At 43.7% G+C, this 17,302-nt stretch overlaps 1 protein-coding gene across 1 annotated transcript in view; it reads left to right on the forward strand.

The window, feature by feature from the left end:
- Nucleotides 1-17,302, forward strand: part of mocos (molybdenum cofactor sulfurase) — a 316,151-nt gene that overhangs the window by 212,460 nt on the left and 86,389 nt on the right. Inside the window, exon 9 of the mRNA XM_041184888.1 lies at nucleotides 6,510-6,672. Coding sequence (XP_041040822.1) covers nucleotides 6,510-6,672 — 163 coding nt within the window. The remainder of the gene's footprint in view (nucleotides 1-6,509; nucleotides 6,673-17,302) is intronic.

Genomic DNA, 17,302 nt, shown 5'->3' on the forward strand with positions numbered 1-17,302 from the left:
TGACATCTTGGGGATCTTTTTAAAATAATAGATTTGAGTGATAGCAATACCTGGGGTGAAGGGGTGAAGAGGTGATGTAACTCTGAGATGGACAAGACCAAGATTCGTAGTCCCTTTGATAGCTCTGTCAGCAGGCATTTCCCATTGTGAGCTTATATTCTGCCACCTGTGCTCAGCTACCCTTTCAGTTTAAAGCCATCAGCAACAGTGCAAACTGAAGGCCTCAGTGGTACCATATTAAGATATAGCAGCCATGTTTCAGGATCAGTGTTACGATGAGGAATTGTTTTGACATATTGAGGAGAATTGTGATATTTGTAGTTACTGTGGATACTACTTGTATTAGATGTTGTTCCTTTACCTGTTTAATATGTAGTAAAGGTGTCTGTTGAGTTACAGGTCAAGATTTTCACGGATTCGAGGAGACTCCATGGAGGTGAAAAAATGGCGGTTGGGACCCAATTCTGGGAGTCCCAACCCCATTCCTGACACTCCCAATTCTCACCAATGCGGGTTAAGGGTGTGGGCTGGTGTGGGCCACAAGCCCGAACCCTGCACTCCCGACCTGGTTGGCTCCGTAGTGGGGATAGGCGTCTTCTAGTCCCCTGCACTTTTCATGGAGTCAGGCCAACATTTCAAGAACTTGTGCTTCACAGCCCCTCAGCGGCGTTGTGAACCAAAGTCTGGATGAGGGAACCGTTGAAAGTTAAGTTGAAAAGGTCTTACCCATGCCCTCCATTCCAAGCTATGACTCTCTACCAGTTCCTCATGGCCCTTCAAAACCCAAACCAAGCTATGCCCCTCTACCCATCCCCATGGCCCCTCATGCCCCCATTCCAATCTGTTGCCTTCTACACACCCCATGGCCCTTCGTATCCCCCATTCCAAGCTATTGCCTTCTACCCACCCCATGGCCCTTTGTGCCCCCATGCCAAGCTATTGCCTTCTACCCACCCCATGGCCCTTTGTACCCCTATGCCAAGCTATTGCCTTCTACCCACCCCCTTGGCCCACCATACCCTCTATGCCAAGCTATGTCCCTTTACCCATGCCATGGCCTCTCATACCCTCCATGCCAAACTATGGCACCTTCATGCCCATTCACCCAATATATTGCCCCTGGACTAGCGTCCCAGACACCCAGGGTAATACTCTGGGGACCCAGGTTCAAATCCCACCATGGCAGATAAATAAAAATCCTGGAATTAAAAGCCTGATGATGACCATGAAATAGTTGCTGATTATCATTAAAAACCCATCTGGTTCAGTAATGCCCTTTAGGAAAGGAAATCTCCTGTCCTTACCTGGTCTGGCCCACATGTGACTCCAGACCCACAGCAATGTGGTTGACTCTTAAATGCCCTCTGAACAGGGAAATTAGGGGTATGCAATGCCCACATCCCATGAGCAAATTAAAAAAAATACATTCTATACAGAATCAATGAATCCTAGAGTAACAATAGGGTGTGTGAAAAACTTTTTTATAAAAGTGAGTAATTTATTCTTAACTTTCTGGGCAACATTTCCCCCCTTTGAGGGGGTGGAAGCGCGGGAACAGCTGTGGGTGGGTGGTCTTCTGATTGGCGCTGCCGGTTGGCGGAGGGGTGCCGCTATTTTGCGTGCACAGACCAATTAAGACCCTATGCGCTATGTGCTCCCTGTGTGGGTGGGGGGGTGGGGATTCCCTCACCAGGAGTGCACACTTTTGCGCATGCAAAAGAGTGCACAAATCTCCCTGAGGCAAATTGCTGCCTCAGGGAGATCGGCTCCAATTTGAAACTTTAAATGAAGGTTTTTCAAAAAATTCCCTGCCATGTCCCCTCATGTGACACTGTCACATGAGTTGGGACATGTCCATAACTGTTATTGAAACTTTTAATAATACTTTAAATACCCTCATGAAACCTCATCCTGCCCATGGATGAGGTTTCATGCTTTTTCCGAGGCCCGCCTGGGCTCCCAGCCTGCCCGCCAACCTTAATGTTGGACGGGCAAGTCCATCAATCAGGTTAATTAGTTTTTTAATGGCCTTAATAGGCTGAACTGCAAATCTAAATGACGCAGGGTGACTTCGGGACGCATGTCCGATGTATCCCTGCGTCATTTTACGCGTCGACGAGCGGGCCCCAACTCCAGTTAGCCCACCCCACCCCCACCCCCACCCCCGGACAAAAATCCCGTCTTTGCTTGCACTTTCTCCTCGGGTGGGGGGCAGTGGGAGCGGTGGCTGAACTGTAAAACCTCTTGACTCCCACTACTCACCTCAGTGATGAAAACCCAGCCCATAATCTGAAATATGGTATGATAGAATGGATACTTTTCTGCCTTTTGAAATCTACTTCATGTGGCAGCATTTGATGTGTTTCAATATTGTGACAAGGGTTCTCATTTGACCTTTGGGTTTTGGCTCACCTAGACATTAGCAGGGAAGTGCACACTCCAACTAATAAAGTTTACATCTGCCTTTGAGCAGAGTCAGTAATACCGAACCTAAGGAGAATATTCAGTGGGAAAACCAAAAAAAGCCTACTGTTTCATAACAACATCTAATTGGTTTTAAAATTTTTCTTTTTATTTGCATTCATGTCGTGTGATATACTCAATATGAAACATATACGAATGTCCTATGGTACTTCACAGAGGCATAAATAAACAAAAGAGAGACCCATGTCTCATCTTGCACCAAGTCCTGCTCATCTACACCCCTGTCATCACTGAGTGATGATAGCTCTAAAACCACAACACATTTCCTTTAAAATGTTCATTCTCATATTTAAATCCTTTCATGGCCTCTGTCCTCCCTATCTCTGTGAACTCATCCAGTCCTTTATTCCCCCCAAATTTCATTCTTCTGATTTTGATCTCATATGTATGCTCCGCTTCTCCCACTATTGATGGCCTTGCCTTCTGCTGCATAGGCCCCATGGTCCTAACCTCTCTCCCTCTCCTTCCTCAAAACCATCCACAATCTACTTTTTTGGTGAAGCTTTTGTCACTCCTTCTAACACATCTGTTGTGGCTCAGTGTCCTTTCTTTTTGAATTTAACTCCGTAAAATGCCTTTTCTCCATCAAAGGTGCTATAGAAGTGCATGTTGTTGAATTTGTTCCTTCTCTGCAGCCCCCCCCCCACCCTTCAACTGACTATTCACTTCTCCATTCTTACTCTTCTCCAAACAATCCACCATTGCAAAAGAATAAATAAGGGACTGGATCATTGGTACAACACAAGTTGAACGTCGGTCGAAGTGTTTCCCCACTGCAAGGTTCAATGTTCTACCAATGGATGACCAAGCTCCACTGCTGATATTTTTGATCTGTTATTACAAGCTCAAAATCAATACTGGTGATCTGCTGGGGTTGAATTTTCTTGGGATTTATACTAATCATCTGATGTAACTTTGACGGTAAATTCTTAGAAACTGAAATAAATTGCACAAAGAAGATTTACACTGTTACCCCACATATTCCATGGCTTGATCCGTGAACCATTTGTAGAATCCCTGCAGAAAATCATGTGCCTGTCCCCACTGAAGGACCAAGTCCTTTGTGGAATAAGATTTTGTTTAAATTAGAAATCACTTCCATTATCATTTATATTTTTCTAATAAAATAGTATTTGCTAGAGATTTGGTTTTGTGAATCAAAGGATAGCTGTGAAGCTCCCTTCTACATTTTTTGATCTGACATTTTGAATTAGTATGTTTTTTATCATCAAAGCTGTTTTTGAAAGAGAGCTGCTTTGAAGTTGTCTATGGGATGTAACAATAATAAAATAATTCCATTTAAAAGCAGTGTTGAAGTGATTGAAATAGAAGGCTGGAATGGAAGCCTCAAATAAATGAATCTGAATGTTCAGAATAATTGTTGTGTTCTGAAAAAATGTAGAAAAGCGCAGGGCAAATGACACATGTTTGTTATATTAATAAGTGCCATAAAGTGAGTAAATTTCAAAAACTTCAAAGAATATTTTAAAGTAGTAGCTCAATGCTTCCCATATCAGAGTGAAATTCCTTTACTACTAAACTCACCAAGACTCCTTAGGAAGTACCTTCCAAACCGACGACTGCTACCATCTGGAAGGACAAGGGTAGCAGACACATGGGAACACCACCACCTGGAAGTTCCCCTCCAAGCTACTCACCACCCTGACTTGGAAATATATCGTTGTTCCTTCACTGTCGCTGGGTCAAAATCCTGGAACTCCCTCCCTAACAGCACTGTGGGTGTACCTACACCATAGGAACTGCAGCAGTTCCAGAAGGCAGCTCACCACCACCTCCTCAAGAGCAACTAGAGATGGGCAATAAATGCTGGCCTACTCGATGACGCCCGTATCCCGTAAATGAATAGGAAAAAGACCCAGTAGGCTTGTAATAAATATTGGTGGACAGTCTATCACCAGAAATTGAGACAGAGAGGTCAAGGAAGGGAAAGGAAGTGTCAGAGATGAACCATGTGAAAATGTTGGAGGGGTGGAAATTGGAAGCAAAATTAATAAATTTTTCCAGGTCCAGACGAGACCATGAAGCAGCACCGAAGCACTCATCGCCGTACCAGAGAAAGAGTTGTGGGAGGGGGCTGGAGTAGGACTAGAACAAGCAATGTTCCACATACCCCATAAAGAGACAGGCATAACTGGGGTCCATGCGGGTACTCATAGCCCACCTTTTATTTAGAGGAAGTGAGAGGAGTTTAAGGAGAAATTGTTCAGTGAGAGAACAAGTTCAGCCAGATGGAGGAGAGTGGTGGTGGATGGAGATTGTTCGGGCCTCTGTTCAAGGAAGAAGCAGAGAGCCCTCAGACCATCCCGGTAGGGGATGGAGGTGTAGAGGAATTGGACGTCCATGGTGAAGAGGAGGCGGTTGGGGCCAGGGACCTGGAAATTGTTGATATGATGTAAGGTGTCAGAGGAATCGCAGAAGAGTGGGGGTGAAGAGCCATACGGACTCGAAACGTTAACCGTATTCCTCTCCGCAGATGCTGTTAGACCTGCTGAGTTTTTCCAGGTATTTTTGTTTTTGTTTCGGATTTCCAGCTTCTGCAGTTTTTTGTTTTTATATTAAAAAAAAAGACCCACTTTGCCACAATTGAAATTTCCCAAAATTCTGTATTTTGGCTCAGGACATCCACTATGCTAAGGCATTTAGATGACTAGCTCATGGTGATCAAATTAATAGTAATATTGGGCATTAACCTTGAACTACCATAATAACAGTATTTCATGGTTGAATTGGTGAAAGTGAAGGAAAGCACCAGGTAAATCAGCAGGTATGTACCAGAGTTAGGTTCTCTCTGATGAAGAGTTATATGGACTTGAAACATTAACTCTCTTTCTCTCTCCACAGATGCTGTCAGACCTGCTGAGTTTTTCCAGCATTTCCTGTTTTTGTTTCAGGTTCTCTCCACCTGACATTATATCATCAAACCTAACCTGCAGGCATTGGCATTCCAATGGGAACTTGTTCCACAAGTGCTGGGTTTTCACAGAACTAATTGCAGAACTGTAAAGACTCCATCAAACAATTGGCAGCACAGCAATGGCACAATCTGAGTGGAATCTTGTCTCCTTTAAAAATTTCTAGGTCCTGACACTGCATTTGCTGTCAGCGTGCTGACCTGACACCAGGATATCTGAATTTCCTCCCAGTTTCATTTTCAAGCTGGGCCCGCAGGACCGGGAAGATCCTAACCTTTGTGTTAGTTGCAATCACCTCCATCCCTCCCCCCGACAAGCCCCAACTCTGACATCCAATGACTTTTTTGGCTACATCTTGTTGCAGGCTAGCAAAGAATCACCTGCAGGTTCACAGTCAACACAATTACCATTGAATAGTTACAGCAGCCCTCATTGCACTACTGCATTTTCCAAACTAGAAGGTTATTGGCTACAATGATGTGGCCATCATGTAATCTATCCTGCATGTTAAAAAGTGATCATTTGTCAGATGGCTAGTTAGTATATTGATTTCAAGCCCTTTGAAGATGTGTGTGGGCCAAGAATGGTGTGAGGAATGAGTAAGATAACTTCTGTTGACATTTGAATTTCTTGTAAAAGAGGAGCAAATTAAATAAGAAGCTGTTATTGGTGAAAGGGACGATGAAGTTATAGGATCATTGTAAAAGTCCAATTGATGTCACTAATGTCCTTTAGGTAAGTAAATCTGCCATCCTTACCCACTCTTGCCGATATGCATAAAGTCCCTCACTAATGTGGTTGACTCTTAACTGCTCTCTGAAGTAGCCTAGTAAGTCACTCAGTTGCCAACTAGGAAAGGGCAATAAATGCCAGATTTACCAAAACGGCCTACATCCCAAGAATTTTTTTTAAAATGAAGTTGTAAGTGACTTAATATGAAATTACAGAGCAGTTTCTTTTTCCACAAAGGATAATGTATATGTAAGAATCAGTTCTGCTTTGATGCAAATACCATGATTTCTTAGTGTGTTGTTTACAGTGTGCAAGATTCACCCATACTTTACTATTGTGTCCTATTTTATTGCTTTACAGGTTGAGAAGTGGCCCATTGGAAAGCATGGCTTACTATATGACCGTAACTGGATGATTGTCAACCAAAATGGCGTCTGTCTTAGCCAAAAGCAGGAACCCAGACTTTGTTTGATTTGTCCACATATTGACCTGGATCAAGGGATCATGACCATCAATGCAGAAGGTTAGCAAAACCATCAGGTCTTAGAGGCATTAATCTCAAAAATGGTGATAGACATAAGAAAATTTTATTAGAAAAAGCAAGTTAAAGGCTCCAGCTTGCTCATTTGCTTAGGCTTTTCCTGCTTTTCTTTTGGATTTGAACACAAAAATCCAAGGTTGATACTCCAGTGCTGAGGGGGTGCTGCACTCTTAAGAGGTGCCTCTCAAGTGGATGTAAAAGATTCCATGGCACTATTTTGAAGAAGAGCGGGGAGTTATCCCTGATACCTTGGCCAATATTTATTCCTCAATCATCACAAAAAGTCAGATTATCTGGTAATTGTAACAGCGCTGTTTGTAGGAGCTTGCTGTGTGCAAATTGGCTGCCCCTTTTCCTACATTATATCAGTGACCTCTCTGCAATTGACTTTAAATCACATGAGTATGTCCAGCAGCCATGAAAGGCATTATATGGATGATGGTCTTTCTTTTTTTCCCTTCCTTTAAATTATTGTGCTCAAAATAATTGATATCAGCAATGGAGAATAGAATACTTTATCATAGAACTGTATTTCTCTTACAGTGGTAGTGAACATATCAGGAATGGTATTACCACTCCAAACCTCGATGGCATAATAAATGAGGGCCTTCGAAGGTTATTCATGTGTGTTTGTGATGAATTCATATTGTTAAGTTGCATTCCTGCTCCATCACCAACCTGCCAATGAGAGAACAACTCATTTCTAGAGCTTCATCACAACCTCAGAGGAGCAACCCTTTTTTCACAGCTCACCAAACATCTTATGCTAATTTTTGCAGGTTTTATTTTTGCTGTGTTTTCCTACTAGAGAGCAAGATATCCCTTCCTGACCATACATCTGTTTCATCTCAATATAAAGAAACCTCAAAGTCAAACCAGCATCTTTTCCTAACCTGGAAGCACTTGTTTTCACTGATCTTCAGCTTATTGTTTGCATAATAATTCTACCCTCTTTCCAGCAACGAACCCGCCCAAGCCGAGTGCAGATGTATCTGGAATGCTGCTTGGATGCTGATGCCATTCCAACCATAACTCAACTCCACACACCCATTCACAGGGGACAGACGTTTTAAATAAATGTAAAGGCTGTCAATATATAAATCACAGTTCTGGCACATATTAAATAAAAAACTCAACATTCTTCATCGGAATGTGTCCAAGTAATAAACTGCCTATTTACCATAAAACAAAAGTCTTTTTGATTTTTTCCATGGCATTTTAACTATGCTTTCCCCTTTAATGCTGCTAGAGCTTTGAAGGCCTGCTCAGACTTCTTCTGTCCTCATGGCTATGGCCAAATGTGCACTGCTCAATTACATCCTTTATCTAAATGAGACAGAGCAAACAAGTTATGCACTCAGTTCCTAGACCCAGCAGATCCCGTTTCCAATACAGTCCACACTAATTACCACTGGACATCCAGATGGTCAGCATCAAAGGAAACATTGTTATCTACATGTTTGAACCTGTGATTATCGAGAATAATTATAATCCACTCACCATCCTGATTTGGAAACATATCGCCATTCCTGGAACTCCCTCCCTAATAGTATTGTGGCTTTACCTACACTATATGGACTGCAGCAGTTAAAGAAGGCAGCTCACCACCATCTTCTCCAGGGCAATTGGGGATGGTCAATAAATGCTGGCCCAGCCAGCGACACCCACATCCCATGAATGAATTTTTGAAAAATTCAATTTTCTGCAGCCATCCCAGCTTCCCCTTTTGTGAAAAGCTACAGTATTTTAAGAGCTGCTCCTTCTCAAGAGTTTCCAATCCTCAGCCAAATGTGCTAAGTCCAAATTCTCTATGCACATGTTTTCTCTGTCTGTAGCCTATTCAAATTAAAGATTGCTATACTTGCCACAGCCAGGCAATGTAGTTCTCTTCTTTCAATTTTAATAGCGCATAATGTGTAAAATAGTTGTCATTGGGAGATTACTAATATTGTGTTTCCAGCACTAACATTCTGCAACATGAACCAATATGTTTGAACAAGTCAGCTAGACCATTCATTAGTGTTACAAATATGAAGCTTGTAAGATTGTTATATTTTGGGACTGTTTCTTTAATTTAGGGTAAAATGGAGGAATGATGGGGGTCGTGTGACCTGTTCTGAATTTTGCCTGACAACAAGCCTAGGTGGCTTGGTTGTTAAAGGTAAAAGGGGGGCCCAGGTTGTTTTACTGGGAAGAAAGTGCAAGATATTTACACATGTAAACAATGACTAGAGCAGCTGTCTGTCAGTCTCCAAGTCCCAGGGAGGTATTAATAATATCATATTTTGTGAGTGGCCATGCTTTAAACTACTTAATTCCAAAATTGAATGAAGTTGGGGGCCTAAAAGATAGCTAAGTAGAATTTCTACTGGATAGAAGGCCCATGTGATTCAGATAACCATGGAGTTGGGCTTCAAGAGGGTAAGAATCCACAGGAAGACTTTGTAGGATCCAGTTGCAGGTTTTCCTAAAAGTATCATGAAACCTCACAGACAGGGTTAGTCTGCAAGAATCCGAATGTGTAAGAGAGTGAGAGAACCGAGAGATTGAGGCAGCAAGTCTATTGTTCACCAAGCAGGATACGAGTGGGAGCTCACACTCAGATTGAAGGTACCAAGTACATGAGGGTTTAAACAAAGCTGGAAGACTTGCCTAGCTTTGGCTAGAGGGAGGAATCTCCAATTCATCTCTCACTGTGAAAGTAAGTTTGGGGAGTAAAAGTTATCTGCCTGCAAAGGGAAAAGGAGCTGAAAATAGCTCTGGACAAGCCCCTGCAGAATTAAGTGTTCGCTTAAGGGACAGAGTAATGTATAACCTTGGCAGGGGGATTTTCGGTTGTTGTTAAAAGTTAAATGGGAGATATTTTCTGTAGTTTGCAGTATAAGTTGCTTACTGAAGTACTGTTCAGTGAGTGTTGCTTTTAGTTTGTTTGCTACAGTAAAAGTTTTAAAACTTGAAATCCTGTCATATGATCCTTTCAGTCATTCACTTGAAGCTTGAATTTCTTTTTAAAAGTTATCAGCTTCTACAGGGATTGTAACATTAGTAAGCCACTTAAATGATACTATCTTTGGGAAACACCCTGGGAATGTAGTCAATGAAGGATAGAAAGAAGACTAATGACTATAGTGTGTATTTGACAGAATGTATAGATGGAGCAGCATTCATAGAATAGAATCATGGAATCTTGCGGCACAGAAGGAGGTGTTTCGGCATATCTTTCAAACAGCTGTGCAATTGTCACGGCTCACTGGGGATAGTGCGCTACAATATTAAGCCCCACTGCTCCCCGAGCTGCGACAAATGTGAAAAAGTTTGATCAACCCACTTAATTGTTTAATTTAGGTTAACAGAATGCGAGCACCAGGTTTGTAAACTTAATAAGTAAATACCTGTTTATTAATCAAATTGTTTATTAATCAAATTGTCTTTAACCAGTGGCAAAAGAAAGAAATATGAACTGCTTACTTCTAGCTCTATAACCTAAATTCTACCCCTTCTTAAACCCCTATGAACACATATATAAGACACATAGGACAACTAAAACATGGATTTCAAGGGTGGGATAGAACAGTTCATATCATTAATTCCAGAGTATGGGATTCAATGGGTTGATTTTGATCGATGTCTTCCAAATTCCTTTCAGTTCGTTGTTAATGACACAAGGTGGTCTTTCAGCACTTTCAGTCTTTAGTTCACTGGTTGAGCACTCGCCTTTCAATATCTCTAACAGTGATTTTCCTCTTTGCCTCCTGACAGGGGTTTTCAGAGAGACAGCAGGTTAAAGAGATATGAGGAGAAAAAGCCAGCTAGCTATTATTGTAGAATTACTGGAATCTTACACACACAGGAGGCAGAGGTTTTAGGTCTTTTCCCTTTCAGGCTAGAAGCTATTCTGCTGCACTGCTCTCACACCAACCCTGGTCAGGAGCCAATTAAAACGTTGTTGCCAGGCAGTTCCCTGTTAGACCAGACTCCTCCTTGATGGCACACTCTATTCCAGGACAGTAACATTGTATATATCCCTCACATTGTTCCAGTAAACATATCCTTCCAAACAGCAGCCACAGCCCAACAGAAATAAAAAGATATGTTCCTTACATAATTTAGTCCCACACCCCAGCTTCTCCCTATAACCTGCAAATTAGTTCTCTTTAAGTAGATGTCCAGTTACCATTTGAAAGTTCCACCACCCTTTCAGATTGTGTTACAGACCTTAAAGCCCAGTGTGTGAAAATATTCCTCCTCATTTCTTCTGCAATTCTTTTGCCAATTGCTTTACATCTGTGATCATTGGTTACCACAAACTTTCAAAGGAAACAGTTTATCCCTATTTTCTTTATTTAACACCCCCACCCCAACCATAATTTTGAATACCTCTATTAGATTTCATCTTAATCTTCTTTAACCTTATTTGCTCTAAGGATAACAACACCAACTTGTTCTGTCTTTCCATATAAGTGAAGTCACTCAACCTTCATCTGGATTTTTGCAGAGTTGTGGAGACTCCATGCTTTATCCAAAACCTTTGATCCAGAGGTCCCACCCCCATTTCTGACATCCTGATGGAAAAGGGAGCAGGTTATGATTCATACATGGAGGAAACATGAACCTAGCAGGACCATTTAAACTCAATGCTGAGTTCAAACAGACCCCTCTTTTGCTGGAGCAAGATCCGTTCCCCACATTGTGTGACTTATGACTTTTAAGAGTAGACGTGAATGTGTGTAACAGCTGGATGAGGTCTGTGTCAAGCTGTCAGGTTATTTAAATTCCCTGCTCTTTAAATTTTGGGGGAAAACAGCCTGCTATGTTCCTGAGTTGAAAAACAATGATGCTTGCAATTTCAATAGCTGTTGGTTGACCTAAGCCTTAGGGCTATCGTTATAGCATTATTACTGCTTGACTGCTTCCACAACCTATCATTATCACAGTGAGGCACCTGTAAGTCCATAGCTTCAAGAGGTTATTAAGAAATTAGCTGTCTTTGATGTGCGACTATGAATACAAATTCTTGTTTTTATAAGGGTTTAAGTATTTGAAGGGATTTAAATGTATTGAGTGGGTTTTTATCAATTAGTGTTTTTATATATATATATAGTGAAGTTAGTAATAGATGCTTAGAACTTTATTTTATTTCATCTCAGCATGACTTCTGAAGTCTGCCCATGGCGGATACTGTGTGAGTTGGCATGGAAAATGTAAGGGCAGAGGGTGGTGGGTGGGTGGCATAGGTTGGCAGAGCTAATACTAAGTTGGTATTGGGTGTATAAGGGGCTATGGGAATGAGTGGGAGATCATGAATTGGCATGGAGGGTAGGACAGGCCAAGGGGTAAGTAAAGGGGCATAAGATGGCATGGAGGGTATGAGGGGCCATGGGTGTGGATAACAGGGCAATGGTTGGCATGGAGGGTATAATGGACCCTGGGGGTGGGTAGAGAGGCATAGATTAGCATGGGGAGCACGAGGGACCATGGGGGTTGGTAGAGAGGCATAGGTTGACATGGATGGGGCAGGGGAGTGGGTTTTTAGAGTGAGGGAGTTTGAGGGGTTAGGGCTAGAGGGCCTATCTGCTTTTATTAAAATTGGGACAAAGTCTCAGTGCAATGAGGCGGGCCTTTTAAACAGCCTGCCTTGGCACTTGGCAGTCCCTGAGGCTGCCTCTGAACTATTTCCAGGGGCTGTTAGTCTAACTGCAGCCCACACCTAAACCCCAGGAATGAGAAGCCAGCCATTCGGGTCTGTTTCTCCTGGGGCAGGTGCGCTAAGCTGGCAATTTTCCCCACTCTGTGCACTCGCCTCAGGTGCAAAAATCCTTGGTGTTATCCATGTAAATCAGCTCTGTACCCTCTCCAAGGTCTTGACATCCTAAAGCATGGTGTCCAACGTCGTACATAATAATCCAGCCGAGACCTATCCAGAGATTTGTAAAGATTTACCATCACTAATTTAATTAGATTCATTCAAGATCCCTATTTTCAAAGCCAAGTATCCAATATGCTTTCTTAACCACCTTATCAACTTGCCCTGCCACTTTCAAAGATTTATGAAAATGCACCCCACCACCCCTCCCAGTTCAACGGATCCTTTTACCCATCTTCAATATTCTCCCTCCACCTGGACCCCTCCCTCTGGATTCTTACCTTCTCTCGATCTTTTCATTGAGAACTGTCGGCGCGACATTAGTCGTCTCAATTTCTCTGCTCCTCTCACCCATTCTAACCTGTCTCTCTCTGAACTTACTGCACTCCATTCTCTCAGGTCCAACCCTGACATTGTCATCAAACCCGCTGACAAGGGTGGTGCTGTTGTTGTCTGGCGCACTGACCTCTACCACGCGGAGGCTGAGCGTCAACTCGCAGACACTTCCTCCTACCTCTCCCTGGACCATGACCCCACCACTGAACATCAAGCCATTGTTTCCAGGACTGTCACTGACCTCATCTCCTCTGGGGATCTCCCTCCCACAGCTTCCAACCTGATAGTTGCCCAACCTCGGACGGCCCGCTTCTATCTCCTACCCAAAATCCACAAACAGAACTGCCCCGGTAGACCGATCGTCTCAGCTTGCTCCTGCCCCACAGAACTCATTTCTCGTTATCTTGACTCCCTTCTCTCTCCCCTTGTCCAGTCCCTTCCCACCTACATCCGTGATTCCTCTGACACCTTACGTCACATCAACAATTTCCAGTTCCCTGGCCCCTACTGCTTCCTCTTCACCATGGACGTCCAATCCCTCTACACCTCCATCCCCCACCAGGATGGTCTGAGGGCCCTTAGCTTCTTCCTCGAACAGAGGCCCGAACAATCCCCATCCACCACTACTCTCCTCCGTCTGGCTGAACTTGTTCTCACGCTGAACAATTTCTCCTTCAACTCCTCTCACTTCCTCCAAATAAAAGGTGTGGCTATGGGTACCCGCATGGGCCCCAGCTATGCCTGTCTCTTTATGGGGTATGTGGAACATTCCTTGTTGCAGTCCTACTCCGGCCCCCTTCCACAACTCTTTCTCCGGTACATCGATGATTATTTCGGTGCTGCTTCATGCTCTCGTCAGGACTTGGAAAAATTTATTAATTTTGCTTCCAATCTCCACCCCTCCATCATTTTCACGTGGTCCATCTCTGACACTTCCCTTCCCTTCCTTGACCTCTCTGTCTCAATCTCTGGTGATAGACTGTCCACCAATATCCATTACAAACCCACCGACACCCACAGCTATCTCGACTACAGCTCCTCACACCCCACTTCCTGTAAGGACTCCATCCCATTCTCTCAGTTCCTTCGCCTCCGTCGCATCTGTTCCGATGATGCTACATTCAAAAACAGTTCCTCTGACATGTCCTCCTTCTTCCTTAACCGAGGTTTTCCACCCACGGTCGTTGACAGGGCCCTCAACCGTGTCCGGCCCCTCTCCCGCGCATCCGCCCGCACTCCTTCTCCTCCCTCCCAGAAACATGATAGGGTCCCCCTTGTCCTCACTTATCACCCCACCAGCCTCCGCATTCAAAGGATCATCCTCCGCCATTTCCGCCAACTCCAGCATGATGCCACTACCAAACACATCTTCCCTTCACCCCCCTTATCGGCATTCCGTAGGGATCGCTCCCTCCGGGACACCCTGGTCCACTCCTCCATCACCCCCTACTCCTCAACCCCCTCGTATGGCACAACCCCTTGCCCACGCAAAAGATGCAACACCTGCCCCTTCACTTCCTCTCTCCTCACCGTCCAAGGACCCAAACACTCCGTTCAAGTGAAGCAGCATTTCACTTGCATTTCCCCCAACTTAGTCTACTGCATTCGTTGCTCCCAATGTGGTCTCCTCTACATTGGAGAGACCAAACGTAAACTGGGCGACCGCTTTGCAGAACACCTGCGGTCTGTCCGCAAGAATGACCCAAACCTCCCTGTCGCTTGCCATTTTAACACTCCACCCTGCTCTCTTGCCCACATGTCTGTCCTTGGCTTGCTGCATTGTTCCAGTGAAGCCCAACGCAAACTGGAGGAACAACACCTCATCTTCCGACTAGGGACTTTACAGCCTTCCGGACTGAATATTGAATTCAACAACTTTAGGTCGTGAGTCCCCTCCCCCATCCCCCCCCCCTTTCTGTTTCCCCCTTCTCTTTTTTTTTCCCAATAAATTATAAAGATTTTCCTTTTCCCACCTATTTCCATTATATAAAATAAAAAAAAAAACCCACTAGAGCTATACCTTGAGTGCCCTACCATCCATTCTTAATTAGCACATTCGTTTAGATAATATCACCAACTTTATCTTTAACACCTATGTGTTCTATTGTACTATTGTTGTTGACATCTTTTGATATTCTGCTTCTATCACTGCTTGTTTGTCGCTACAACCACACCAACCCCCTCCACCTCTCTGTCTCTCTATCTCTCCGCCCCCCACACACACACCTTAAACCAGCTTATATTTCAGCTCTTTCCTGGACTCGAACTCAAGTTCTGTCGAAGGGTCATGAGGACTCGAAACGTCAACTCTTTTCTTCTCCGCCGATGCTGCCAGACCTGCTGAGTTTTTCCAGGTAATTCTGTTTTTGTTTTGGATTTCCAGCATCCGCAGTTTTTTTGTTTTTACCCCCAGAACATTGCCTGACTTCACCCCTGCCTCAACTCATTTGCTGCTCGGTTATGCCTCTAGATTTGACTATTCCAATACACTCCTGGCCAGCCTCCCACATTCTATCCACTGCAAACTTGAAGTTTGCTGACTGGGTCCTTACATGCACCAAGTCCTATTCACCCATCACCTCATGTTTGCTGACCTACATTGGCTCCTAGTTAGACAACATCTCAATTTTAATTTCTCATCTTTATTTTCAAATCCTTCCATGGCCTCACCCCTCCATATCTCTGTAACGCCCTCCTGCCCCTCAACCCTCCAAGATCTGTGTGCTCCTCTAAGTCCAGCCTCTTGAGTATCTCCAATTTTAAATGCTCCATCATTGGTGGCTGTGCCTTTACCTAACAAGGGCTTGAGCACTGCAACTCCTTCCTAAACCTTTATAACTCTCTATCTCTCTTCCTTTAAGGCAATCCTCAAAGCTTACTTTAACCAAGTTTTTGGTCATCTACTCTCTTGTCTTCTTATACATCCTGCTGTCAAATTTTGCTTTAAAGACACTTCTGTAAAGCACTTTGGGACATTTTATTGCATTAAAGGTGCTATATAGATACAAGCTGTTACTCTATACAGCAAATTCCAAAGTGGACACAAACTGCTCTTTGTCAAAAGCTTCCCTGGGTACCTTACCTATCTTCATGCTTCTGCTAGGTATCATCTGAAGGCTAGGATTGGATTGTGGGAGGTATTTTTGGCTGCTTGTGCTCTACAATGGAGTTATAGGACGGAGGTGGCCCTTATCAAATACAGCTTGCTCCTGCGGGAGAGCCACTGCTGACTGTATTTTTGGAGCTAGCTCCTGACTGCCTGGTGTTACCTTTCACATTTGCTTGGTAATCTGAGGGGAAAGGCCAAAGGCTCAGAATGTGTTTCTATCCCGAGAGCTGAGTAGATTCCAGCTGTCACCAGTCCAATGCTCCTGGACTTCCCACACAAGTACCCAGCCATCCTACGGTACACTACCATTTTGACAGTTGGGGAAAAAGCAGGTTGGTGCCTATCAGTACACTATTGGCAGAGTAATGTATTCAATTGGGGTTGATTAGACACTTGAGCTACAGAAGCCTCTTTCAATCTGCCTGTTTATCATGCTTCACTTTCTACATATCTATTCCTAACTTAACTTTCTCCTTTCAGCATTCAACATTCTGGGCCAGATTTTTGTGGAGGAGGCAGGAAAGCCAAGTTGGGAAACCTTCTGACTAGGCAGACTCCGGTCCTTTAAAAAGGCCCCCACCCACCATGTTTTCATTCTGGGGAGGTGGGGATAGGATGGAGTTGGGCCTGCCATCTTTTAAGGCAGGCCGTAGGTGGGCGGATGGTAAAGCCAGCACGCTAGAATGCCCACCTCTATTTACTGGGACAACAGCCCTTTTGTAATGATGAATGTCAGGCCTTCAAAGCTTCACCCCTCACCCACAACCCACTGCACATGCCCCCCTCATTCCCCCCCCATGCCCCCTCATATCACCCTTGCTTCTTCATACCCCCATGCATCCCCCCATGTATCCTCCTTAATCACTTACCCCGTATGTACTATGGGCAGGCCTCAGGAACCATGTCTTTGAATGGGCATTTTCTAAAAATCTAAGTAGCTCTTAGTCAAACACACTTCATACTAAAATAAACACTCACTCAAAGAAGCCATTCAAAGAAAACAATATCCCCTCAAGTGGGCAATCTATTGTAAAAACAAACATTTATCCAGTAATTACATCAAAGACAAATAATCCTTTAGTAAGCCCTTAAAACTGCCAAATAGTCTACATAGTCCCCTGCTAATATAAGTAGTTTTGTAGCTTTTGAAACTCAGCTAAGCCTTCATTATGACCCAAGCTTTCAAAACAAAGCCTTCCAAATTGAAACAATGATATCTATTGAAAATGCAAAAACAGGTGGCTATGTTTTTTTCTAAGCTACACCAGATCGCCTGCCAATCATTGCAGTCCAGGAGCAGATGT

This window comes from Carcharodon carcharias, chromosome 3 (assembly GCF_017639515.1).
Source record: "Carcharodon carcharias isolate sCarCar2 chromosome 3, sCarCar2.pri, whole genome shotgun sequence".
NCBI classification, from domain to species: domain Eukaryota; kingdom Metazoa; phylum Chordata; class Chondrichthyes; order Lamniformes; family Lamnidae; genus Carcharodon; species Carcharodon carcharias.